The sequence below is a fragment of the Scyliorhinus canicula genome, chromosome 21 (assembly GCF_902713615.1).
Source record: "Scyliorhinus canicula chromosome 21, sScyCan1.1, whole genome shotgun sequence".
Classification (NCBI taxonomy): domain Eukaryota; kingdom Metazoa; phylum Chordata; class Chondrichthyes; order Carcharhiniformes; family Scyliorhinidae; genus Scyliorhinus; species Scyliorhinus canicula.
In genome coordinates, this window is record NC_052166.1 from 21,540,396 (window position 1) to 21,567,529 (window position 27,134).

The 27,134-nt window shown below is 52.2% G+C and overlaps 1 protein-coding gene across 10 annotated transcripts in view; it reads right to left on the bottom strand.

The window, feature by feature from the left end:
• The window catches only part of LOC119955717, a 120,719-nt gene extending 96,315 nt beyond the window's left edge, over nucleotides 1-24,404 (bottom strand). For 2 of the 10 annotated variants that reach the window (XM_038782210.1, XM_038782208.1), the window contains exons 1-4: nucleotides 24,348-24,404; nucleotides 13,386-13,522; nucleotides 11,923-11,980; nucleotides 5,242-5,704 (exon numbers count right to left, since the gene is read on the bottom strand). In XM_038782210.1, coding sequence (XP_038638138.1) covers nucleotides 5,242-5,704; nucleotides 11,923-11,980; nucleotides 13,386-13,484 — 620 coding nt within the window. In that variant the 5' untranslated portion in view covers nucleotides 13,485-13,522; nucleotides 24,348-24,404. The remainder of the gene's footprint in view (nucleotides 1-5,241; nucleotides 5,705-11,922; nucleotides 11,981-13,385; nucleotides 13,523-24,347) is intronic. The other 8 variants (XM_038782212.1, XM_038782209.1, XM_038782211.1 and 5 more) reach the window with 8 other exon arrangements.
• Nucleotides 24,405-27,134: the final 2,730 nt, after the last annotated feature.

Below are 27,134 nucleotides of genomic sequence, written 5' to 3' on the forward strand. Positions count from 1 at the left end.
GCTCAGTTGTAAGCCGATTAAAGCCACAGTTTACTTCAACTCGTGTCTCTGAATGAATTGATGGTCGCATCAATTTAATCGACTTAAAAACTGCTATGGAATCAGCCCTCAAACCTGACCGACTGGAACTCGATCCACAGGCCGCAGAAGCAAAGGTATTTTTTTTGCATTGGCTTCGGTGCTTCAAGGCCTACCTGGCTGCGTCGACTACCTCCTCTGTTACAGAAGAACAGAAACTCAGTCTTCTCCACGCACAGATGAGCCATCATATTTCTACTCAACTTGATGTAACTGACTCTTATACTGAGGCCCTCGCGATACTCGACCGCCTGTACGTGCGGCCCGTGAATGATGTCTATGCGTGACACATCTTTACAACTCACTGCCAGAGCCCTGGGGAGTCGCTAGAAGACTATCTGCGCAACCTTAAAGCCCTAGCACGCGACTGTAACTTCCAGGCCGTGACAGCCTCCCAGCACATGGATCTCGCCGTCCGAGACGTGTATGTTGCAGGGGTCCAATCCAATTACGTGCGGCAGCATCTCCTCAAGAAAGGGGCCCAGGACCTGGAGGACACGGAAAAACTAGCGACCTCGTTAGTGGTCGCTTTCCAAATTCTAACTGCGTTCCCTGCCGATCACGTGACCCCCATCGTGGACCCCCGACCAAAGACTGCCCCAGGCCTGCACAGCGCGGCCACCTGCCCACCATGGAGGGCTATCGTGCCACTTTTGCGGCCAGCCCCAACACCCCCAGCAGCAATGCCCGGCCCGCAACGCGACCTGCAGCAGCTGCGGGCGGAAAGGGCACTTTGCTAAGGTCTGCATGGCCAAAGCTAAAAACTCGAGCCCTAACCCGAACACTTGCTCCTCCGGCTCTCAGGCCTGCAGACCCCGCAATGTGGCAGCGTGTCTGCCGCCTCCGCCTCCGCACAACATGTGCGACTCACGGGGGCCGCCATCTTGGAAATCCTCCCCCACGCGGCCGGCCATGTGCGATTCATGGGGCCGCCATCTTGGGCGCCATCTTCCTCGCCGCTCGCCACGTGTGATCCATGGGGGCGGCCATCTTGGACGCCATCTTCCTCGCCGCCCGCCACTGTGATCAACGGGGGCCGCCATCTTGGCCATCACCCGCTACGCCACTCGAAGATTACGACCTCCACGGACAGTCATCACGGGTCGCTCCAGCACCGCCGACCACACCACCAACTACCCGCAGCTCAGTGCAGTCACTTTGGACCAGTCGCAGCAAAGCACCTCAAGAGCTCCATTATGTCCGTCCAGATCAACGGATATGAGACACCATGCCTGTTCGACTCCGGGAGCACTGAGAGCTTCGTTCACCCAGATCTGGTAAGGCGCTGCTCGCTCCCGATATTCCAGACACAGCAAACAATCTCCCTCACCTCGGGGTCGCACTCAGTTCAGATACAGGGGCGCACTACTGCGACGCTAACAATACAGGGCGCCGACTACATCAATTTCCAATTGTATATGCTCCCAGATCTCTGCACCCCTCTCCTCCTAGGACTGGATTTCCAGTGCAACCTCAGGAGCCTAACACTCAGCTTCGGCGGACCCCTTCCCCCACTCACTATATGTAGTCTAGCAACTTTGAAAATCGTCCCCCCTCCACTCTTCGCTAATCTCACCGACAACTGCAAACCAGTGGCCACTCGCAGCAGGAGGTATAGCCTGCAGGACAGGGTGTTTATCAGATCCAAAGTCCGCCGTCTTTTGCATGAAGGAGTCATAGAGGCCATTAATAGCCCCTGGAGAGCTCCAGTGGTGGTCGTCAAAACCGGGGAAAAGGTGGTTGATTACAGCCAGACCATTAACCGGTTCACGCACCTTGATGCATATCCCCTCCCCCGGATTGCAGACATGGTAAATCAGATCGCCCAGTACCGCATATTCTCCGCGGTGGATCTGAAGTCTGCATACCACCAGCTCCCAATCCTCCCGGCGTTCGAGGCAGACGGCCACCTTTTCCATTTCCTCCGGGTTCCCTTTGGCATCACGAACGGGGTTTCGGTGTTCCAACGAGCAATGGACCGAATGGTGGACCAGTATGGGCTGCGGGCCACTTTTCCGTACTTGGATAACGTCACCATCTGCGGCCATGGCCAGCAGGACCACGACGCCAACCTCCACCGATTTCTCCAAACCGCCCAAAAACTCAATCTCACCTAAAGTAAGGAGAAATGCGTTTTCCTCACTACCAGACTAGCCATCCTCGGCTACGTCGTGGAAAACGGGGTCCTCGGACCCGACCCTGACCGTATGCGCCCCCTCTTACAACTCCCTCTCCCTCACTGTCCCAAGGCCCTCAAGAGGTGCCTCGGGTTTTTTTCATACTACGCCCAGTCGGTCCCCAAGTATACGGACAAAGCCCGCCCACTATTTAAAACCACACTCTTCCCACTGTCAGCCGAGGCTCGCCAGGCCTTCAACTGCATTAAGGCAGACATCGCCAAAGCCGCCATGCGGGTGGTAGATGAGTCCGTCCCATTCCAGGTGGAGAGCGACGCCTCAGAAGTCGCTCACGCTGCCACTCTGAACCAGGCAGGCAGGCCAGTAGCTTTCTTTTCCCGAAACCGCTCCGCTTCGGAACTTCGACACTCCTCAGTCGAAAAGGAAGCCCAAGCCATTGTGGAAGCCATGCGGCACTGGAGGCACTACCTCGCAGGTAGGAGGTTTACCCTCATCACCGACCAAAGATAGGTTGCCTTTATGTTTTATAACTCGCAGCGGGGCAAAATCAAGAATGACAAAATCTTGCGGTGGAGGATTGAACTCTCCACCTATAATTACGATATAATATATCGTCCTGGGAAGCTCAATGAGCCCCCAGATGCCCTGTCCCACAGCACATGCACCGGCGCGCAAGACGACCAACTACAGGCTATCCATAATGACCTCTGCCATCCGGGGGTCACCCGGCTCGCTCACTGCATCAAGGCCCGCAGCTTGCCCTTCTCCAACGAGGAGGTTCAAGCCGTCACCAGGAATTGCCCGATCTGCGCGGAGTGTAAACCACACTTCTATAGACCAGACAAGACCCACCTGGTAAAGGCATCCCGATCCTTTGAACGCCTGAGTATTGATTTCAAAGGGCCCCTCCCTTCGAAAAACCGTAACATCTACTTTCTCAATATTATAGACGAGTTCTCCCGTTTCCCTTTTGCCATCCCATGCCCCGATATGACCACCCCCACGGTTATCAGAGCACAGCGTCTTCACCCTGTTCAGTTTCCCCAGCTATGTCCACAGTGACAGGGGTTCGTCCTTCATGAGCGACGAACTGCATCAGTACCTGCTCGGCAAGGGCATCGCCTCGAGCAGGACTACAAGCTATAACCCCAGGGGGAACGGTCAGTCGGAGAGGGAGAACGCGACGGTCTGGAAGACCGTCCTACTGACCCTACGGTCCAGGAATCTCCCGACCTCCCACTGGCAGGAGATCCTCCCCGATGCGCTCCATGCAATTAGGTCCCTCCTTTGTACGGCCACAAACCAAACTCCTCATGATCGCTTATTTGTTTTCCCTCGGGGCACTACCACGGGGGCCTCGCTTCCATCCTGGTTGAGGACAACGGGCCCTGTCCTCCTTTGGAAGTACGTCCAGACACATAAGACAGACCTGCTGTAGAGAGGGCCCTGCTCCTGCACTCAAACCCCCACTACGCGTTTGTCGAACACCCTGATGGCCGACAGGATCCACTACCACTACAGCCGATGTACATAGAACATAGAACATAGAACAGTACAGCACAGAACAGGCCCTTCGGCCCTCGATGTTGTGCCGAGCCATGATCACCCTACTCAAACCCATGTATCCACCCTATACCCGTAACCCAACAACTCCCCACTTAACCTTACTTTTTTAGGACACTACGGGCAATTTAGCATGGCCAATCCACCTAACCCGCACATCTTTGGACTGTGGGAGGAAACCGGAGCACCTGGAGGAAACCCACGCACACACGGGGAGGACGTGCAGACTCCACACAGACAGTGACCCAGCCGGGAATTGAACCTGGGACCCTGGAGGTGTGAAGTATTTATGCTAACCACCATGCTACCGTGCTGCCCACAACTACCTCCCACACTACACCCCACCCGACCTCCCATGCCCTGCGCCCCTGCACCTATTTGCTTCCTGTGCTCCCTTCCACCCATCACACCGGTCCGCAGGAACAAAGCTCTGGAAGAACCACACCCGGAGTCCACCCTTGGACACGCACCGAACATCCTTCCACAGCCATCCAAAACGGCTGCAACACCAATGCTTCGTCGGTCTCAACGCACGATTTGGACCGACTGAACTTGTAGACCCGTCACCCCCGCCGGACTTGATTTTTTAACAGGGGGTGAATGTGTAACCACTATAATTCACACTGGACATTATTGTGTCCCTATGTGCTCCATCTGTGAGCCGTTGCACGGCTCTGCCCACAGGGGGAGATGAGGAGCATGTACAGGGCTCTGCCCTTGGCTCCACCCCCATCAGGAAATATAAGTGCTGCGGTCCTGCGAGTCCGCCCTCAGTTCAGCATAGTCGCAGGCAGGCTCAGTTGTAAGCCGATTAAAGCCACAGTTTACTTCAACTCGTGTCTCTGAATGAATTGATGGTCGCATCAGATTGTAAAGTGAAGTTAAAAGATGGAGCAGCAGGGAGAGATCAGGAAAGTTGTACTCAACTGTCATAATGTATGATTTTCGTCAGCAAAGTATCAGCATGTTTTATCTGCCATTATGTTGTTTTTTAAATCCAATTAAGGGGCAATTTAGCATGGCCAATCCACCTACCCTGCACATTTTTGGGTTGTGGGGGTGAGATCCACGCAGACTCGGGGAGAATGTGAAAACTCCACACTGACTGTGACCGGGGGCTGGAATTGAAACCGGGTCCACGGCGCCAAGCGGCAGCAGTGCTAACTACTGCGCCACCGTGCCGCCCATCATTACGTTCTTTAACCCTTAATAAATGTGCTGGTGTTTGACTCCTGCATCTAGAACTCCCATTTCTGGTACATAGACATGGATTGCTATCTTTGTCCATTCATTCAGCTTGTATCGGGCGTCAGCTATTTCAGCATGAGGGGCATCACAGCCGAGTCACCGCAAATCACCACACACTGTTGCTGGGAGTTACTGGGGAGCAACCTTGAATGGACAGCTCCAATGACCTTGTGCCAATCAGCCCACCTTGAGGTTAATTTACCCTGGGTTTTACCTTGGTAAAGGAGTCACCGGGTACAGGCCAGCAGAACATAAGGGCTGCAGTTCAGGATGATCATACCCAATAGAGTGGGAGGGTAGATGATAGACCCTCCGTTGAGGAAAACTTCGAGGGAAAGCCTTCAACAGATTCAGCATCTCCTGGATGCTGCGCAGGTCCGCATGCTCTGGGACATCCGACTCAGAAGCCGCCTTTTTCTTCCTGAGGCCCACTTTTGAGAAATCGGTGTTTTGCTGCCTTCCTTTGGGACGGGATGGAGTTGTGTCTCCTTTAGCGCTGTCACCACCATACAGAGATGACGCTTTTGCTGATGCTTTGAGTTGATCGGTGCGGCTGCTGGTGCTATTCTTGGTCTGAAGATTGCAACCTCTGGTCGTTTCATGGTTGAGGCCCTCGACCGCAGGCTGCTTTTTGGGATCAACTCGTGGGGTGATCACGATCTCCATCCCTGGACTGGCTTTCAAGAAAAGAAAAAAACATTAGATCGCAAACCTGCTCATCTAATGCTGGCCAACAATTCTTAGCCTTCCAATTAGAGATGGGAACTAAAAAAAGTAACCATAGTTTGGTTGGGGAGTTGGAATATGCTGGGTCTGCGAGGACTGCGTTTACCAGAGCAGTGAGAGAGACAGGCTACTAACACTTGTAGAAGTACAACACTATTTTATTTAACTATGAGCTGTTAAACATATTTGAACTGTGGGTCGACACTATATTGAGTTGACTGGAGACCTGAGGCTAACCTGACCAGACTATACTGCTAGCACATGGTAGATGTTCGTGTTGCTGATCATGGGCTCTGGCTGTCTCAGAGGCTGCATCCCAAGAGAGCGGGAAAACTAGTGCCCCCTGGCTTTATAGTGGCCGTGTCCTGTCTGGTGATTGGCTACTGTGTTCTGTGTGTTGATTGGTCATTCAGTGTGTCAGTCAGTGTCTGTCTATGTACCATCATACACTTGTGTGTATATTATGACAAGGGTAAACTAAATTCAATTGTATGCTCATTATACTGGCTCAGCTGCATGGGGTGGAACCTCCTACCATAAGAACATAAGACGTTAGAGCAGGAATAAGCCATCCTGCCCAACATTTAATGAGATCATGGTTGACCCTTGACCTCAACTTTCCCACCATGCCCTCTGATTCCTTAGAGTTCAAAAATCGATCGATCTCAACCCTTGAGAATTCTCACTGACTATCCTCCCAATCCTCTGGTGTAGAGAATGCCAAAGATTAACAACCTTGCCACACACGTACGATATTTTTTTATTTCTAACCATTCAATTTCATGTGCTGAAATTCAGAACAAAGCCTCTTCGGGTGATATCAGGAAGCACTTCTTCCCATCAAGGGTAGCTTAACTCAGGAACTCTTTCCCTCAAGGATGTGAAGGCTGAGATGGGGGGGGTCAACGGCAAATTCGAAATCTGAGGTTATGGGGGGGGGGGGGGGGGGGGCAACGGTAAATTCGAAATCTGAGATTATGGGTTTTCTTCAGCAAAAGTATTACGAGACGTGGGACCAAGGCGAGTAAATGGAATTAAAGTATAGATGAGCCTTGAATGGTGGCAAGCCTTGGGATGGAATGGTTACCTCTGTATTCCTTTGTTCCTCACCCACTGGGAGATGGCTCGAGACTGCCATAAACTCAGTCACAATTACAGCCATTACAAGAAGCTCTCTTTTGCTTAGCCAAGGTCAATTTCAGGCTCTGACATGGCAAGATAATGGGGTAAGGTTTCTGCCCGGATTTTCAAGACTGTTCACCGTGACCGTGGCAGGTAACTGAAGAGATGGAACAGCTCCCTGGGCGAGATATACCAGCTCAGAGCGTTCGGAAATCAGCGCTGGCCCCACCCACAACTCTCACACTCATCTGCTACCCCCCAAAAGAACCCACTCATTCTCGCCCGAGTCATATGCACCCTGTGCACCACCGTATCAGGCTCATCCTTGCACAAGAAGAGATCCCGTTTACCCTGCGCAGTGCCTTACTCCATATCCCCAATTGATCTCCATTCCCAACTCTGCTTCCCATTTCTCCTTGATCTTCACCACCCGCTCGCCTCCCTGCTCCCCCAGCCTCATATATATATTCCCAATTCTTCCCTCCCCTTCCACATCTGGAAGCAGCAGTCACTCCAGCAGGGTGTATCCCGGCAACCTAGGGAACCCCCTCCAGACCTTTCCCGCAAAGTCCCTAACCTGCAGATACCTGAACTCACTCCCCCTTAGCTCCTACAGACTGGTGAACCCTTCCTCCAAATATAGGTCCCTCACCTTGACCAGCCCCACTTCCCTCCACCTCCTGTATACACTATCCATCCCCCTCGGCTCAAACCCATGATTCTTGCACAGCAGCGTTAGCACCGACATTCCTTCCACCCTAAAATGCCTCAACTGATTCCATATTTTCGCTGTGGACTGCACCACTGGGCTCCCTAAATACCTACTTGAAGCCATTGGCAACGCTGCTGTCACTATAGCCCTCAAACTAGATCCCTGACAAGATTCCTCCTCCCTTCTAACCCACTCTACCCCTTCTCCTTCCCACCACCGTTGCACCTTGTCCACATTGGCCGCCCAATAATAATGAAGCAAGTTCGGCAACGCCAACCCCCCTCCTGCCCATGCCTCTTTGGCAGGGTCCTCCCCACCCTTGGCACCTTCAACGCCGATACAAAGTCAGAAATGATCGTGTCCACTTTCCAAAAAAAGGCCTTTGGTATAAAGATCGGGAGAGCTTGAAAGATAAACAAGAACCTCGGCAGAATATTTATTTTCAGCACTTGGTCCCTCCCTGCCTGCGTTAAGTGCAGTGTATCCCACCTCTTAAGATCCTCCCTAGCCTCGTCCACCAGCTTCGTTAAGTTCCACTTATGGAGCACCGCCCATTCCCTCACTTCCTGAATCCCCAAATACCTAAACCTATCCCTCGCCATTACGGCCCAGGGTTTAGAGAACCCCAAAGTATAATATGGAGTTCATCTGACCCACAACTTTAAATAGATTTTAGTTATGGGGAGCACAAGGGCCCACTTTACAGGTGTGGTGCAACAGAGAGCTAAAGTATGTTTAAAATAAAACAATGTTTATTCTATGAATCCAGTTAACATTTTCTAAACACATAGTAAACAGTTTATCAACTACGATACTTTCCCAAATACAATATTCTATAGATAACCCTTAATAACTTCCCAAACGTTTCATTAAGCTAGAGAAGATCAAATTCGCCCTGAGAGGGTCGGTACAAGGGTTCTTTAGGCGGTGGCAACCTTTTCTCGACTTTCTGGCTCAACGATAGGGTACAGGGACAGTAGCAGCAGCAACCCGGGGGGGGGGGGGGGGGGGGAGGGGTAGGGAAAAGGGGGGGGGGGGCGGACGATGACTATGTTTGTTTATTTAATTTAAATTTATTTTTAAGTTCTTCTGTTGTTCAATGGGGTTGGGGGGGTGGGGGATGGGATACATGCGTCGATACGGTCTGGGGGTGATACAGTTATTATGGGTTATTTTGTTGCATTTCATTGTTTGTCGTTACATTTTATATTTTCTGTAAAAAATTCCAATAAAAATTATATTAAAAAAAAAATAACTTCCCAAACAACATCCACAAGGTAAACCCTTTTTTAAATAAAGACAGCAGGTTTAAATTCTCTACATCGCCAATGGCTCACTGGCCAGCACAAACAGCAGCAGTGATAATGGGGACCCCTGACTCGTACCCCTGTGTAAGTCAAAGCTTCGTGAGCTCAAATCATTTGTCCTCACCTTCGACCTTGATGCCACATACAGCAACTGTACCCATGCCACAAATTCTGGCCCAAACCCAAACCTTCCCAAAACCTCGAACAAGTACCGCCACTCCACCCGATCAAATGCCTTCTCCATGTCCATGGACACCACCATCTCCGGTACGAGAGCCCCCGATGGATTCATCCCCACATTCAACACCCACCTTATATTACTCGCGAGCTGCCTGCCCTTCACAAAGCCTGTTTGATCTTCTGTCACCACCCCGGGGACACAATCCTCCATCCTCCCCGCCAACAACTTAGCCAATACTTTCACATCCGTGTTCAATAGTGATAATCTCCAGCCAGTGGGGCGCATGGTCCGAGATAACTATCCCCACAAACTCTGCCCCCTCCACCCCAACCAAAATCTCCCGACTCACTACAAAGTAATCAATCCTCAAATACACCTTATAGACGTGTGAAAAGAAGGAATACTCCCTTCCCCCTGGGTTCTGAAAGCACCATGGATCCACCATACCCATCCTCCCCATAAACCCCCCCCAGCTCCCTTGCCATTCATACCCTGCCCATTGACCTGGGGCTCGACCGATTCACCCTCGGCTCTAGGACACAGTTCAAATCTCCTCCCATGATCAACTGGTGCATGGCCAAATCCGGGATTGCTGCCAGCAACCCCCTCATAAAACCCACATCATCCCAATTTGGGGCAGACACATTTACCAACACCACAGGTGCCTGTACCGCCATCCATTGAAGATCACGTATCCTAATACTATCCTAATCACTGTGCTAGCTTGTCCAGAAACCACATCTGTATCCTAACTCCATTCACTCATCTTGTTAATGATTGTTTAACAAATACCCAGAGGGAATGGTCCCTGCGAAATGCTGACAGGAGGAGTGAGGGGAAGATGTGTTTGGTGGGGGAATCATGCTGGAGTTGGTGGAAAGTGGCGCAGGATGATTCTTTGAATGCAGGGGCCGGTGCAGTGAAAAGTGGGGACAAGGGGGACCCTAATCTGGTTCTGGGAGGGAGGAGAGGACGGGAGGGCAGAGGTGCGGGAGATGGGTCGGACACGGTTGAGAGCCCTGTCAACCACAGTGGGTGGGAAACCATGATTAAGGAAAAATGAAGGCATACCAGCAGCATTGTTTTGGAAAGTGGCATAACGGAACAAATGCGACAGAGGCGAAGGAATTGGGAGAATTAGCTGGAGTCCTGACAGGATGTGGGGTGTGAAGAGGTGTAGTCAAGGAGTCGGTGGGCTTGCAATGGATATTAATGGACTGTCTACCCCAGAAATTGAAATAGAAAGGTCAAGGAAAGGAAGGGATGTGTCGGAGATGAATGACGTGAAGGTGATAGAGGGGTGGAAATTGGAAGCAAAATTAATACATTTTTCCAGGTCCAGACGGGAACATGAAGAGGCAATGAAACAGCCGTCAATGTATCCATAAAAGAGTTGTGGGATGGGGCAGGAGTAGGACTGGAACAAGGAATTTTCCACATAGAATCATAGAATTTACAGTGCAGAAGGAGTACCGTTCAGCCCATCAAGTCTGCACCGGCCCTTGGAAAGGGCACCCTTTCCATGCCCATACCTTCACCCTATCCCGGTTAGCCAGAAACCCCACCCACCCTTTTTGGACACTAAGGGCAATTTAGCATGGCCAATCCACCTAACCTGCACATCTTTGGACTGTGGGAGGAAACCAGAGCACCCACGCAGACACGGGGGGAACGTGCAGACTCCACACAGACAGTGACTCAAACCTGGTATCAAACCTGGGACCCTGGAGCTGTGAGGCAATTGTGCTAACTACTGTGCTACCGTGCTGCCCACATACCCCATAAATAGACAGAAAAATCTGTGAACTATAAGGGTATCCATACCCTTGGTTTGGAGGAAATGAGACATGTTTAGTTTAGTCTTTCCAATGTAGAGTATGCAATGTTCCAGTGAAGCCCAGCGCAAACTGGAGTAACAGCAGCTCATCCTCCGGTTAGGCACGTTACAGCCTTCCGGAGTTAACATTGAGTTCAACAACCTCAGACTGTGAACTCTCTTCTCCACCTTCACCCCATTTTTATTTCTATCAATTTATTTTCATTTCTTCCATTGATCTGTTTTTCTTTCACCATTGGCTCCCCGCCGCCGTCAGATGGCACTATTCTAAAGGCGAACCGGGGAGATTTCCTCTTCCTGACCATTACCTACTCCTCAGTCTATGTCCCTAAAAGATATTGGGAAAGCTTTTCACCCTGACAATGTCAACGCTATCCAGGAAGAATGAGCCAAACCAGTGCATGAGATCGGAAAATTTTAAACCTAAGTGAGTTGCCCTCAAAACCACCTACGGTTGAGCTTTTCATGAAACTTCACACTGTTCAGGCCACGATTATCCCAGATCAGGCTCTGCCCACAGCCCAGTTTGACTGTGCAAGAATCCACTATTACCCTGCTTCAGGGTGACTCTTCAAATTCCGCAACTTTTCTAAGATGTACAGGTACATGGAGTTAAATTTTAACGGTTCCCTCACACCAAAACAATTATTTTTCTTTATTCGTTCATGGGATATGGGCGTCGCTGGCTGGGCCATTATTACCCATCCCTGAGGGCATTTAAGAGTCAACCACATTGCTGTGGGTCTGGAGACACATATAGGCCGGAGCAGGTAAGGATGTCAGGTTTCCTTCCCTCAAGGGCCAGATGGGATTTTAATGACAATTGACAATTATTCCATGGTCATTTTTAGACTTTAAATTTCAGATTTTTGTTCAATTCGAATGTCATCATCTGCCCTGGTGGGATACGAATCCGGGTCCCCTTAATTTAAGAAATTGGTGTACAGCAATGAGGCTATTAAATGGCTTAGTGTAGCTCTATTAAAGTCATTTTACATTAGGTTACTTACATGTGGAGGCCTGGGCACACTTATTGAAATGTTTAATTTTTGATAAATCCATTTTCTGCTGGATTAAGAAAACGGCACCAGGTTACCATTCTTAAAATATTTAAATAGAAAGAAAAGCAAAGGAAACAATTACATCTATTACGCTGCTCCATTGCATTGGTTCACATTTTATATTTATGATTCAATTAATTTCATTGGAATCTTGAACTATAAACTAGCCAGTGCCATTTTGGGTGTGTTTCCCCAATTGCGACCAATTTATACAGTTTACCTCATGATCTAGACTTTGTTCTCACAGATGTTTCTGGATAACCTAGCTGTCAGGGTTTCCAGCAATACAAAGGAACTGTGAAGTGCTTTGGAACTCTGGCAGGGTGCGAGGTTGTGTAAGGGACTAAAGCAGCGCAGCTTCTTTCTTCATAGAAATTATTGTTTGGAGGGAAAATAACAGACAAACATAAAAGACTTTGGGCGGGACTTTCCGGTCGTGCAGAAAGCGACCCTTTGCCCACCCGCCATACCGGGTTACCCAGCGGCGGCAGGGCGGGCAAGGCACACAAGACCCTGAAGACTTTGGCGTGACCGCCATTTTGAAAGGAAGTCCCGATCTCTAAATGAGCTTGAGGGACCCACATGCTCCCCCCACCCCCCTTCAATGGGCAATGTCAGCCCACAAACATATGGCTGTTAACCCACACCCCCCCAAAATGAAGACAACCTCCTTTAAGTATGCTGAGGGCTCACCCCTTTTCTGGCCTCCCCACTCTCCCTTTTGACCCCCCCCCTTTCAGGACCTCCGACCTTCACCACCCCCCCCCCCCCCAACCTTTAGGAGGCCCTTTCATACCCACCCTTCAACCCCACCACCCTTCATACATCCCCCTCATCTCCCCTTTCATGGCATGGCCCACTTCAGGCCCTGGTTCTTGGCAGGGCCACCCTGGCACTCAGGCACTGTCACCCTGGCAGTACCACCCAGGCACCATGGTAATGCCAGGCTAGCAGTGCTATGGAGAAAAGCTGGCAGTGCCAAGCTGCCCAGGTGCCAGAGGGAGAACCAAGATGCAACCCTTCCCTGTCCCTGACCACCCAGTGGTCTCCATTGACTGGGGAGACACTCCTCCAGGCACTATTACGCCTGGTCCACATTTGTGTGGATCATTGCTAAACGTCACCCGCGTGACCTCTCGCTGGGATGTCGGGTAGACCCTGGGAGGCTGTTTGATGGGGCGTCCATCTTGTAAATGAGATAGAGATTGTCCTTAATGGATGATAATTGGCATCCCGCCACATCCAGGCAGGATCAGAAGCCGTCAACGGGATTGTGCCAGTTCGATCGCAAACTGGCCACGCCCAGCGCAGATCCCGATTGCGACCTCACCCGCAATCTAACCGGTGCCCTGTTAAATCATGTTGTGGTGTTTATTGTTCTGTTCTACAATGAACCTCTGCTGCTTGCTTACTTTATTCATATCATGTCCAGGAAGGAGCTGATCATTGTTCCATGATCCCCAGGGAAGTGCAGACGTTTCACCAAATAATTTCTTCACAACACGTTGCATAAATTATAATAGCTTTGTGGTTTGCAATTTATTTTGTCCTAAATTAGAAACAACAGATTGCACAACTTAAATCAAAGTTTCACCAATACACATATCCAGAGGGGTTCTTGGAACAAATTCAATCCCAACTTCTTAATTCATTTGAGCAGGGCCAAGGTTTGTGCGAGTGATTCTCCGGGGAAAGAGAGAGCATTGCGAACCCACCACACCCTCACTTAGCTTGCGGGTTTTCAGCTCTGGTTCAAGGTTTCATCATCTCTCCTCCAACCGCCCCAGCCCTCATTCCGCCCATTGTTTGCCTGGCATCACCTTCCCACGAATTGAAAAGGAAATAAACCTTCCTTTACCCTATTGAATGATTCTTGACTGTCACTTAAATGACCCCGTTGCGAACAATGTATTTATATGTGTGTGTATTTTCTTATCCATAAACTGAGAAATTCAATTTTAAATAACCCAGCCTTTTGCTATTGCCCTGGAAGTTACTGAAGAGGAGATTACAGTTACTACCACATACATTGGGGCCTCACGGTAGCATGGCGGGGCCTCACGGTAGCATGGTGGTTAGCATCAATGCTTCACAGCTCCAGGGTCCCAGGTTCGATTCCCGGCTGGGTCACTGTCTGTGTGGAGTCTGCACGTCCTCCCCGTGTGTGCGTGGGTTTCCTCCGGGTGCTCCGGTTTCCTCCCACAGTCCAAAGATGTGCGGGTTAGGTGGATTGGCCATGCTAAATTGCCCGTAGTGTAAGGTTAATGGGGGGATTGTTGGGTTACGGGTATACGGGTTACGTGGGTTTAAAGTAGGGTGATCATTGCTCGGCACAACATATTCATACACATATCTATACTCATCTATCGCTTTATGGGCGCGATTTATCAGAAACATTTTTAAGTGTAATTTTGGGCAAGATTGGCGCAGGGTTATTCACGACAGCCGCGTTGGCAAGATCGCGGCCCGCATTAAACAGCACTTAGTGCCAGAAATGAGCCATGAGAATCTCACCATTACTGGCTGTCTCGCCATCTGATTCGCCAAACTTATACCTCAGCGTCTCACTGCTAACAAGCGGGAGCTGCTTTTATTGCTCCCTCACCACTCACTCCCAGTCAACACACAAGCATGGCAGGGCGCATCCATATGTTTTGGGCCTGTCCGAAGCTTGGGGGATTTTGGCAGGGGTTTGCTGACTTTATGTCGGAGGTTCTGAAAGTCAGGGTGGTACAGAGTCCAGCGGTGGTCATTTTTGGTGTGTCAGAAGATCCGGGAGTCCAGGGGGCGAGAGAGGCTGATGTCTTGGCCTTTGCCTCCCTGGTAGCCCAGAGACGGATCTTGCGAGCATGGAGGGACTCGGAACCCCCGAGGGGGTGTGAGTCAGTGTCATGGTTGGGTTTCTCAGGCTTGAGAAAATTAAGTTCGGCCTGAGGGGCTCGATGGAAGTGTTCGCCTGGAGGTGGCAACGGTTTGCGACATCTTTGGTAGGAACTATTCTGTCAGCAGTGGGATGGAAGGGGTTAAAAAGAGAAGGCGGGAGAGATTAATGAGGTGGACTTGGTGGGGAATTTTTGTTGGGGTGTTGTTTATGTAAGCCATGTTGGCTGGTTTTGGGGTGTGTGGTTGTCCGCTCTGTTGAAATGTTTTTTTTAAAGAATTTAGAGTACCCAATTCATTTTTTCCAATTAAAGGGGAATTTAGCTTGGCCAATCCATCTTTACTGCACATCCTTTGGGTTGTGGGGGCGAAACCGACGCAAACACGGGGAGAATGTGAAAACTCCACGTGGACAGTGACCCAGAGCCGGGATCGAACCTGGGACCTCGGCGCCGTGAGGCAGCAATGCTGCCCCTTCTTGTGTTAAAATTGTGTTAAAATTTATAATATAAATGCCTCAATAAAATATATTTTTTTTTAAAGCATGGCAGCGCGCAGACGTGCAACTTGCTTTGGGAATGCCGACCTTGACAGGTTTGCGGGGCCCCTGAGGACTTCCTTATAGATGAGTTTGGGCTTTAGGGGATGATGGAACCATCAATTCACCAGACACGTTTCCGATAGGCTTTAATCGACTTACTTCAGAGCCAGCCTGTTACCCGTTGATGAACTCCCAGTGAACTGCAGGCTGACTCTGGACAAGGGCACTAGGGGGAGGAGTCATGGGCGGAGCCAAGGGTGGAGCCCTGTACAAGCTCCTGAGCATTCCCAGAGCTACTACCCCTAGTGGTCGGGTAACGCTACTGCGCTTACAAAGACATAGTGTGAATTATCATATTACATTCACCACATTCACCCCCTGCAAAAAAAATCAAGACCGGCGGGGGTGGTGGCCTACAACGTCAGTCTGTCCGGTAGTCGAATTGTCCTCTGTGATCTGCGGAACACCGGGGTTGCAGCCTCTTGCGGTGGCTGGATGGGTGTTGTGTGCTGGGGTACGATGGCGGACTCCAGGGAGGGTTGTATCCGAGCTTCATACTCTCCTGGTTCAACCTGGGACAGGGGGCACTAGGGGCTGGCCGGCGCGGGTGCGCGGAACTGGTGGAGTGAGCTCGCGGGCTCGGGAGCACGAGACGCGGCAGCATGGGGTGTAGGGTGAGAGGTCCTTTTGTGTGGGTAGAGGGGGCGCTGGATCCGGCGGGTGCCAGATCCCGGAGGGATACCGTGTCCTGACGGCCGTCAGGGAACTCGACGAATGCATACTTGGGGTTGGAGTGGAGCAGGCGCACCTTCTCAACAAGGGGGTCGGTTTTGTGAGCCCTGACGTGTTTCCTCAGAAGTACGGGGCCCGGTGTCCTCAGCCATGCCGGAAGTGAGACCCCCGTGGTAGTGCCCCTGGAAAAAATGAAGAGCCTCTCGTGAGGGGTCTGATTGGTCGCTGTGCACAAAAGGGACCTAATAGCGTGGAGCGCGTCTGGGAGGACTTCCTGCCACTGGGAGACTTGGAGCTTACTAGACCGGAGGGTCAGTGGGACGGTCTTCCAGACCGTCGCGTTCTCCCTCTCCACCTGCCCGTTCCCCCTGGGGTTGTAGCTGGTAGTCCTGCTCGAGGCAATGCCCTTGTCGAGCAGATACTGACACAGCTCGTCACTCATGAAGGACGAACCCCCCCCCCCAATTGGGGGTGCAGGCGGCCAGAGACTGGGGGACTCTTCACAAACATAATTTCACCAGACTTGTAGATGAGATGGAGGAGGAGTTCAAGAGGTGGGACATGCTGCCATTGTCGTTGGCGGGGAGGGTACAGTCCGTCAAAATGACGGTGCTTCCGAGGTTCTTGTTCCTCTTTCAGTGCCTGCCCATCTTTATCCCCAGGGCCTTCTTTAGGAGAGTGACTAGCAGTATTTTGAGCTTTGTGTGGGCGCATGGGACTCCGAGAGTGAAGAGGGTGTTCCTGGAGCGAGGGAGGGATAGAGGCGGACTGGCGCTGCCCAACCTTCTGGGGTACTATTGGGCGGCCAATGTGTCAATGGTGCGGAAATGGGTGATGGAGGGGGGAGGGGCGGCGTGGAAAAGAATGGAGATGGCGTCATGTAGAGGTACGAGCCTGGGTGCCATGGTATCGGCGCCGTTGCCGCTCTCCCCTAAGAGGTTTACCATGAGCCCGGTGGTGGCGGTGACCCTAAGAATCTGGGGACAGTGGAGACGGCATCGGGGGGAAACAGGGGGCTCGATGGAGGCTCCATTGGGTGGCAACCATCGGTTCATCCCAGGGAACAGGGATGGGGGATTTAGGGGGTGGCAGAGGGTGGGCATCAGTAAATTGAGGGACCTGTTTATTGGCAGGAGGTTTGCGGGCCTGGGGAACTGGAAGATAAATTTGGGCTTCCCCAAGGGAACATGCTCAGATACTTGCAGGTAAAGGCGTTTGCTAGGTGACAGGTAGAGGGATTCCCTTTGCTGCCCTCGCGGGGGACGATGGATAGAGTGCTTTCGAGGGTGTGGGCCGGAGAGGGGAAGGTGTCTGACATCTATAAGGTAATGCAGAGGTGAAGGAGTCGTCAGTGGAGGAGCTGAAGGCTAAATGGGAGGAGGAACTCGGGGAGCAGATAGAGGACGGGACTTGGGCGGATGCCTTGGAGAGAGTCAACTCTTCCTCCTCATGTGCGAGGCTTAGTCTCATCCAATTTAAGGTGTTGCACCGGGCCCACATGTCCGGGACTAGGATGAGTAGGTTCTTTGGGGGTGAGGGCAGGTGCACCAGATGTTCGGGGAGTCCAGCGAACCACGCCCATATGTTCTGGGCATGCCCAGCACTGGAAGAATTCTGGAAGGGGATGGCGGGGACGGTGTCGAGGGTGGTTGGAGGGGATCCAGGGTCAAACCAGGGTGGGGACTCGCGATTTTTGGAGTTGCGGTAGAGCCGGGAGTGCAGGAGGCGAAAGAGGCCGGTGTCCTGGCCTTTGCGTCCCTAGTAGCCCGACGAAGGATCTTGCTACAGTGGAAAGATGCGATGCCCCCAAGTGTGGAGACCTGGATCAGTGACATAGCAGGATTTATAAAATTGGAAAGGGTCAAATTTGCCCTGAGAGGATCAATACAAGGGTCCTATAAACGATGGCAGCCTTTTCTGGACTTCCTGGCTCAAAGATAGATATTTTGATCAATAGCAGCAGCAACCGGGTGGGGGGGTGTAAGGGGGGGGTGTTCCTTATTGCAGTTTCTACTATGTAACTTAATATTGTGTTAATTTGCGTTGTTAAAATGCTGTGCTGTTCATGGAGGTGGGGCGAATGTTTATGATTGCTAATATTATTGTTATTTTTGGTATTTTATTATGGTTCGTTGTTGATGTATAAATTAAAAAATTTTCAATAAAAATTATTTCAAAAAAAAAATGAAGGACGAACCCCAGTCGCTGTTGTCGTAGCTGGGGAAACCAAACAGGGTGAAGATGCTATGCAGGGCCCTAATGACTGTGTGGGAAGTCATGTCGGGGCACGGGATAGCAAATGGGAAACGGGAGAACTCGTCTACGATGTTTAAAAAGTAAACGTTCTTGTTAGTTGAGGGGAGTGGCCCTTTGAAATCAATCGCGAGGCATTCAAAGGGCCTAGAAGCCTTGACCAGGTGGGCCCTGTCTGGCCTATAGAAGTGCGGTTTGCACTCCGCACAGATCGGGCAGTCCATGGTGACCGCTTTTACCTCCTCGTTGGAGAAAGGCAGGTTTCGGGCCCTGATGTAGTGGGCGAGCCGGGTGACCCCCAGGTGGCAGAGGTCATTGTGGATGAATTTCAATCGGTCAATCTGCGCGCTGGCGCATGTCCCGCGGGATAGGGCATCCGGAGGCTCGTTGAGCTTCCCGGGTTGATACTTAATGTCGTAATTGTAGGCGGAGAGTTCGATCCTCCACCTCAGAATTTTGTCGTTTTTAATTTTGCCCCTTTGCGAGTTGTCGAACATGAAGGCAACCGATCTTTGGTCGGTGATGAGGGTGAACCTCCTACCTGCGAGGTAAAGCCTCCACAATGGCTTGTGCTTCTTTCTCGACTGAGGAGTGTCGGAGTTCTGAAGCGGAGAGGGTACGGGAGAAAAATGCGACTGGTCTCCCTGCCTGATTTACAGTGGCTGCAAGAACTACCTCTGAGGCGTCGCTCTTTACCTGAAATGGGGTGGATTCATCCACCGCCCGCATGACCGCTTTGGCGATGTCCTCCTTGATGCCGTCGAAGGCCTGGCATGCCTCGGCTGACAGGGGAAATCGTGTGGCCCTAAAGAGTGGGCGGGCTTTGTCCGCACATTGAGGGACCCACTGGGCGTAGTAAGAAAAGAAACCCAAGCACCGTTTGAGGGCATTGGGGTAATGCGGGAGGGGGAGTTCTAAGAGGGGGCGCATACGGTCCGGGTCTGGGCCCAGGACTCCGTTTTCCACGACATAGCCGAGGATGGCTAGTCTGGTTGTGCGGAAAACGCATTTTCCTTGTTATACGTGAGATTCAGTTTCTGTGCCGTCTGGTGAAAACGGTGGAGGTTGGCGTCGTGGTCCTGCTGGTCATAGCCGCAGATGGTGACATTGTCCAAGTACGGAAACGTGGCCCGCAGCCCGTACTGGTCCACCATTCAGTCCATTGCTCGTTGGAACACCGAGACCCCATTAGTGACGCCGAAAGGGACCCGGAGGAAATGGAAGAGGCGGCCATCGGCCTCGAATGCCGTGTAGTGGCGGTCCTCCGGGCGGATTGGGAGCTGGTGGTATGCAGACTTCAGATCCACCGTGGAAAAAAGCCGGTACTGGGCGATCTGGTTTACCATGTCTGCAATCCTGGGGAGGGGATACGCGTCGAGGAGCGTAAATCTATTTATGGTCTGACTATAGTCGACAACCATGCGGAATTTTCCCCCGGTCTTAATGACCACGACCTGAGCTCTCCAGGGACTATTGCTGGCCTCTATAATCCCCTTACTGAGAAGCCTTCGGACCTCTGATCTGATAAATACCCTATCCTGCAGGCATACCGCCTGCTACGGGTGGCTACGTGTTTACAGTCCTTTGTGAGATTGGCGAAGAGAGGAGGGGGGCGAATTCGCAGCGTAGCGAGGCTGCAGATAGTGAGTGGGGGCAGGGGCCCGCCAAAGCTGAGGGTGAGGCTCTTGAGGTTACATTGGAAGTCTAGGCCTAATAAGAGTGGCGCGCAGAGTTCGGGCAAAACGTAGAGTTTGAATTTTGAGTAGCTAGCGCCTCGGATTGTGAGTGTCACGGCGGTGCGCCCCTGGATCTGGAACGAATGGGAGCCTGAAGCAAGTGAGATAGTTTGCTGCACAGGGAAAACGGGGAGCGAACAGCGTCTTACCAGGTCTGGATGTATGAAGCTCTCAGTGCTCCCGGAGTCGAAGAGGCATGGCGTTTTGTACCCGTTGATTTGAACCTCTGCCATCGAATTACGCAGATGCTTTGGGCGTGATTGGTCCAGAGTGACTGCGCTGAGTTGCTGGTAGTCGGCGGCTTGATCAGCTGTGCTGGAGTGGCCCCGGGATGACTGCCCTCTGAGTTCATAGTCGTATTCTTCCGATGTGTTGTCCGAGCGCGGAGATGCAGGTCGGGCCCGTGGATCGCACGTGGCGGGCGGCGAGGAAGATGGCGTTCAAGATGGCAGCCCCATGAGTCGCACGTGGCCGGCCGCGTGGTGGAGGTTTGCCAAGATGGCGGGCCCCATGTATCGCACGTGGCTGGAAGGGGCGGAGTCGGGTCATAGGCCGCAGCGTTTTGGGCCCCGCGGGCCTGCGGGTGAGGGGAGCGATTACGTCGTGCCGCTGGGGAGCTGGAAGCAGGGGCCCTTTTAGCGAGGCACACTCTTGCGTAATGGCCTTTCCGCCCGCAGCTGCTGCAGGTCACGTTGCGGGCCGGGCAGTGCTGCCGCGGGTGCTGATTCTGGCCACAGAAATGGCAGGCTGGAGCAGCGTAGTGGCTGGCTGGAGCAGCATAGTGGCTGGCTGGGGCAGCATAGTGGCTGGCTGGAGCAGCATAGTGGCTAGCTGGGGCAGCATGGTGGCTGGGCGGCCACGTAGCACAGGCCTGGGGGAGTCGCTGGTCGGGGGCCCATGATTGGGTCGCGGGGTCCGCGGGGAACGAGTTAAGGCTGCGGAAGGAGACCTCCATCGTGGTAGCAGCTTCCACAGTCGTTTCTAAGTCTTGGGCCCCCTTTTCCAGCAGTCGTTGACGCACATAATTAGACCTGAGGCCCGCTACAAAAACATCGCGTACAGCAAGTTCTCTGTGTTCAGCCGCGGGTAACCGCTTGATAATTACAGTTATTGGACAAATTATTGAGTTCCCTTAGAAATTCGGCGAGTGATTCTGTAGGCCGCTGGCGGCGAGTCGTGAACACATGGCATGCGCAAACTTCTTTAACGGGCCTCACATATATCTTATCGAGAACTGCTCGCGCCGCAGTATATGAACCGGCCGAGTTTAGTTGTGTAGAGATTCTGTGGCTCACCCTCGCATGCAGTAGATTCAACTTCTGTTCCTCTGTTGTTTCGGCTGTGCTCGTTTCTGCCAGGTAGGCCTTAAAGCACTGCAGCCAGTGGGAGAAGATTTCTTTAGCCTCTGCATCCTGCGGGTCGAGTTCCAGGCATCCAGGCTTGAGAGTTGATTCCATGATCGATCTTGCTGTTCTTAAGTCGATTAAATTGATGGAACCATCAATTCATCAGACACGTGTTTCCGATATGAATCTAGGCTTTAATCGACTTACTACAGAGCCAGCCTGTTACCCATTGATGAACTCTCAGTGAACTGCAGGCTGACTCTGGACAAGGGTATTTATACAGCAGCACTAGGGGTCGTGGGCGGAGCCAAGGGTGGAGCCCTGTACAAGCTCCTGAGCATTCCCAGAGCTACTCCCCCCTAGTGGTCGGATAACGCTACTGCGCTTACAAAGACATAGTGTGAATTATCATATTACATTCGCCACAGGGGAATTTATGGGTTGTGTCGAGAAGGGCGTCCTTTAAAAATGGCATCTGGATCCCCTTCTGCACCTCGTTGTGGGGGATTCCCACTGAGGCCCTATATCTTCCCGAATGGGGGTTCAAAAGTGTGGTGTTTCTCGGCGTTCCGAGCGCCAGGGAACACCCGCATGAACGCACTCGCTACGGGACTCTGTTCCCATTCAAGAAATTGAGAGTAACTCTCCCATTGAGAGTTTAGGTTAGTGAAGAAACAGATGGATTTCAATGCAGATAACCATGAGGTCATCTGTACACAGATCACTAACAATAATAGTCAGGTACAAAGTATAATCAAAAAGGCTCATGGAGCTGCAGCCTTTAAAATTAGAGGGCTGAATATAATGGGGAAGCCATTTTGCTGCAGCTAAACAAAGCCGTAGTTACATCACATCTGGAGTATCGTGTACAGTTTGGGCCACCTCACCTGATGGTATATAGAATGGACTGGAACACAGATGTGCCAGAATGTTACCAGATAGTTAGCATCTTGATTAATAAGATCAGGGTTTATGGTGAGAAGGCAGGAGAATGGGGATGAGAAACATATCAGCCATGATTGAATGACGGAGCAGACCTGATGGGCCGAATGGCCAAATTCTGCTCCTATGTCCGATGTGGTCTTATGAAGAGAGATCATAGAAACCGATGTTATATTTCCTGGACGACAGATGGCGAAGGTCTTGATGTTATTGTTTTTTAAGGTTCTGAATGGAACGTTATAGTGTAGAGGAGCTTTTCTGTGAGTCGGGGGAGGGGACAGGTGTAACTTTAAAGTCAGAGCCAGGCACGGATGGAGGCTGTTTCGTGCAGGGGCACCAGTTTCGCGCCTCTGGCACGTTTCGTTACGGCGCCTCTGCTGCTCCCGCCGGCACGGTACTCCACCAGCCCTATAGTGGTAGCGACTCTTCGGATCTGGTGCCAGTGGAGGAGGCATATAGGGGAAGTGAGAGCATCGGTGTGGACCCCAATCTGCGGCAATCATCGATTTGCCCAGGGGAACATGGACGGTGGGTATCGACTGTGGCGGAGGGTGGGGATTGTGAGGGTGGGTGATCTGTTCTTGGAAGGGAGCTTCCTGATCATGAGGGCGTTGGAGGAGAAGTTTGGGCTGGCGGGAGGAAATGACTTTAGATACTTATAGGTGCGGGATTTTGTGCGCAGGCTGGTGCCGTCCTTCCCACGCCTCCCGCCAAAGGGGAGGAGGAGAAGATAGTATCGAGGGGAGAGGTAGGTGAGGGTAGAGTCTCAGACATTTACAAAGAACTAATGGGAGCAGAGGATACACAGACTGAGGACCTGAAGCTTAAGTGGGAAGAGGAGGTCGGGGGGGGGGAGATGGAGGATGGTATTTGGGCAGAAGCTCTGAGCAGAGTAAACACGACACAACATGCGCCAGGCTCAGTCTGATCCAGTTTAAGGTCGTGCACCGGGCCCACATGACGGAGGCCCGGATGAGTAAATTCTTCCTGCTGGAAGACAAGTGTGCTAGATGCGCTGGTGAGCCGGCTAATCACATGCACATGTTCTGGTCGTGCCCTAAACTTCAGGGGGGGTGCTGGCAGGGATTCGTGGACATCATGTCCCGGGTTTTGAAAACTGGGGTGGTAATGGGTCCTGAGGTGGCAATGTTTGGGGTGTCGGAGGACCCGGGAGTCCAGGAGGAGAAGGAGGCCGACATCTTGGTATTTGTTTCCCTGATAGCCCGGCGGCGAATACTGTTGGCATGGCGAGACTCAAGACCCCCGAAGACCGAAGTGTGGCTATCGGTCATGGCGAGCTTTCTCAGTCTATAGAAAGTTAAGTTTGCCTTGAGAGGTTCACTATCGGGGTGCGCCCGGAGGTGGCAGCCATTCATTGACTTCTTCGCGGAGAATTAATCGTCAGCGGGGGGGGGGGGGGGGGGGGGGGGGGGGGGGGGGGGGGGGGGGGGGGGGGGGGGGCGCTAGGGTAGAGTAGAGGAGGGGCTGGTTTAGGCAGGTCTTTGCGAGAATGGAGTTGGGGTTTGTACTATGCGTTATTTGCTTTTCTTTTTGTACAGTACTATACAATGTCATTATTTTATATGCCAAAAATACCTCAATAAAATTGTCTATTAAAAAAAAAGTCAGAGCCAGGCCATCAAGAGAGAAGTTAGGAAACACTTCCCCATGCAAATAGGAGTGTGAAACTCTCTCCCTAAAAATAGTGGATGCCAGGTCGATTGATAATTTCAAATCTGACACGAGCGGATTGTTTTCCTAACCGTGGATATTTAGAGGTATGGATCCATCTGGGTGGATGGAGTTAGAATACAGAGAAGCTGTGATTTAATTGAATGGCAAAATAAGCTGAAGAGGTCAGATAGTCTACTCCTGTTCTTACGCATGTACCCACACATACAACACCAGACTTGCAGTCAAACACAGCACGACAGAAAGACTTACATGAATGGTTGCACGAGGGCAGACAGTCAGGCTTGCAAAGATGCAAACACTCACACATAGAGATGTACACAGATAAACACAGATATTCAAGGTCAGGCAGTGAGACGGCTCCATGTCACAAAAGGGTGGGGGAGGGGCGGCCCTGTGCTGACTATAGCCTCCATCACTAAATGTAAAGGATTATAAAGATTCTCGAGTCCCGAGCAAAACAAATATGTTTTATTCAAAAAGTCCATAGCTAACTTAAAACTAATGGAATTATGGTCGCTGGTCCCAAAGTAATCCCTCACTAACACTTCTGTCACCTGCCCTTCCTTATTCCCCAAGAGGAGGTCAGGTTTTGCCCCCTCTCTAGTCAGGCCACCCACATACTGAATGAGAAATTCCTCCTGAATACACTCAACAAATTTCTCTCCATCCAAGCCCCTAATGCTATGGCTGTCCCAGTCTATGTTGGGAAAGTTAAAGTCCCCCACTATGACCACCCTTTTTTTCTTGCAGTTATCTGTAATTTTCTTACATATTTGCTCCACTATTTCCCACTGACTATTTGGGGGCCCATAGTATAATCTTATCAAAGTGATCTCTCCCTTCTTATTTTTCAGGTCTACCCATATACAGTCAGTGGATGAACCCTCGGATATATCCCCTCTCAGTACTGCTGTGACATTCTCCCTAATAAAAAACACAACTCCCCCCTCCTCTCTTACCTCCTGTTCTATCTTTCCTGTAGCATCTGTTCCCGGAACATTGAGCTGTCAGTCCTGCCCCTCCTTGAGCCATGTTTCAGTAAGAGCTATAATATCCCAGTCCCATGTACCCATCCATGCCCTGAGTTCATTTGCCTTGCCCGTTAGGCCTCTTGCATTGAAATAAATGCAGTTTAATCAAGACTTCCCTTGCGCTCTGCCCTGCTTTCTCAAAACATCTGTCCGGTCATGTTTTGTGCACTCTCCCAGTATTTTATTTTTCTTAGCCTTACTGAACCCATTCACTGAGTTCTCCATAGTCTCTGTACTGTGGCCCTTTTTAATTTTTGACTTTGGTTTCTCTGCCTTTCACTTTTCCCCTTTTTGCCCTTTTGTTTCTGTCCCCACTTTAATTCCCTCTGATGACCTGCATTGATTCCCAGCCCTCTTCCACATTAGTTCAAACCCTCCCCGTAGACCATTGGTTCCAGTCCTACCCAGGTGCAGACCGTCTAATTTATACTGGTTCCACCTCCCACCTATGCTCTGGGTCCCTAAGCTCTGGGTCCTTGTGCCTCTGTGCTCTGTGCTCCCGTGCTCTGGGACCCCAGTCCACTGGGTCTCTGTGTGCCTGGGTCTCTGTGTCCGTATGCCCTGGGTCCCTAAGCTCTGGGTCGTTGTGCTCCTGGTTCCCTGTGCACCTGGGTCCCTGTGAACCTAGGTAGCTGTGCTCCTGGGTCCCTGTTCTCCTGGGTCCCTGTGCCCCTGGCTCCCTGTGCACCTGGGTCCCTGTGCCCCGGCTCCCTGTGCCCCTGGGTCCCTGTGCACCGGTGTCCCTGTGCTCTCATGTCCCTGTGCTCCTGGGTCCCTGTGCACCTGTGTCCCTGTGCTCTGTGTCCCTGTTCACCCATGTCCCTGTGCACCATGTCACTGTGCTCCTGGGTCCCTGTGCACCTGTGTCCCTGTGTACCCATGTCCCTGTGCACCCATGTCACTGTGCTCCTGGGTCCCTGTGCACCTGTGTCCCTGTGCTCTGTGTCCCTGTTCACCCATGTCCCTGTGCACCCATGTCTCTGTGCCCCTGGCTCCCTGTGCACCTGGGTCCCTGTGCACCGGTGTCCCTGTGCTCCTGGGTCCCTGTGCACCTGTGTCCCTGTGCTCCTGGGTCCCTGTGCACCCATGTCCCTGTGCTCCTGGGTCCCTGTGCTCCTGGGTCCCTGTACACCTGTGTCCCTGTGCACCTGGGTCCCTGTGCTCCTGGGTCCCTGTGCACCGGTGTCCCTGTGCTCCTGGGTCCCTGTGCCCCTGGGTCCCTGTGCCCCTGGGTCCCTGTGCTCCTGGGTCCCTGTGCCCCTGGGTCCCTGTGCACCGGTGTCCCTGTGCTCATGTCCCTGTGCTCCTGGGTCCCTGTGCACCTGTGTCCCTGTGCTCTGTGTCCCTGTGCACCTGGGTCCCTGTGCACCCATGTCACTGTGCTCCTGGGTCCCTGTGCACCTGTGTCCCTGTGCACCCATGTCCCTGTGCACCCATGTCACTGTGCCCCTGGCTCCCTGTGCACCTGGGTCCCTGTGCCCCTGGCTCCCTGTGCACCTGGGTCCCTGTGCACCGGTGTCCCTGTGCTCCTGGGTCCCTGTGCACCTGTGTCCCTGTGCTCCTGGGTCCCTGTGCACACATGTCCCTGTGCTCCTGGGTCCCTGTGCTCCTGGGTCCCTGTACACCTGTGTCCCTGTGCACCTGGGTCCCTGTGCACCTGGGTCCCTGTGCTCCTGGGTCCCTGTGCACCTGGGTCCCTGTCCTCCTGGGTCCCTGTCCTCCTGGGTCCCTGTACACCTGGGTCCCTGTGCACCTGGGTCCCTGTGCTCCTGGGTCCCTGTGCACCTGGGTCCCTGTGCTCCTGGATCCTTGTCCTCCTGGGTCCCTGTACACCTGTGTCCCTGTGCACCTGGGTCCCTGTGCTCCTGGGTCCCTGTGCACCTGGGTCCCTGTGCACCTGGGTCCCTGTGCACCTGTGTCCCTGTGCTCTGTATCCCTGTGCACCCATGTCCCTGTGCTCCTGGGTCCCTGTGCTCCTGGGTCCCTGTGCTCCTGGGTCGTTATG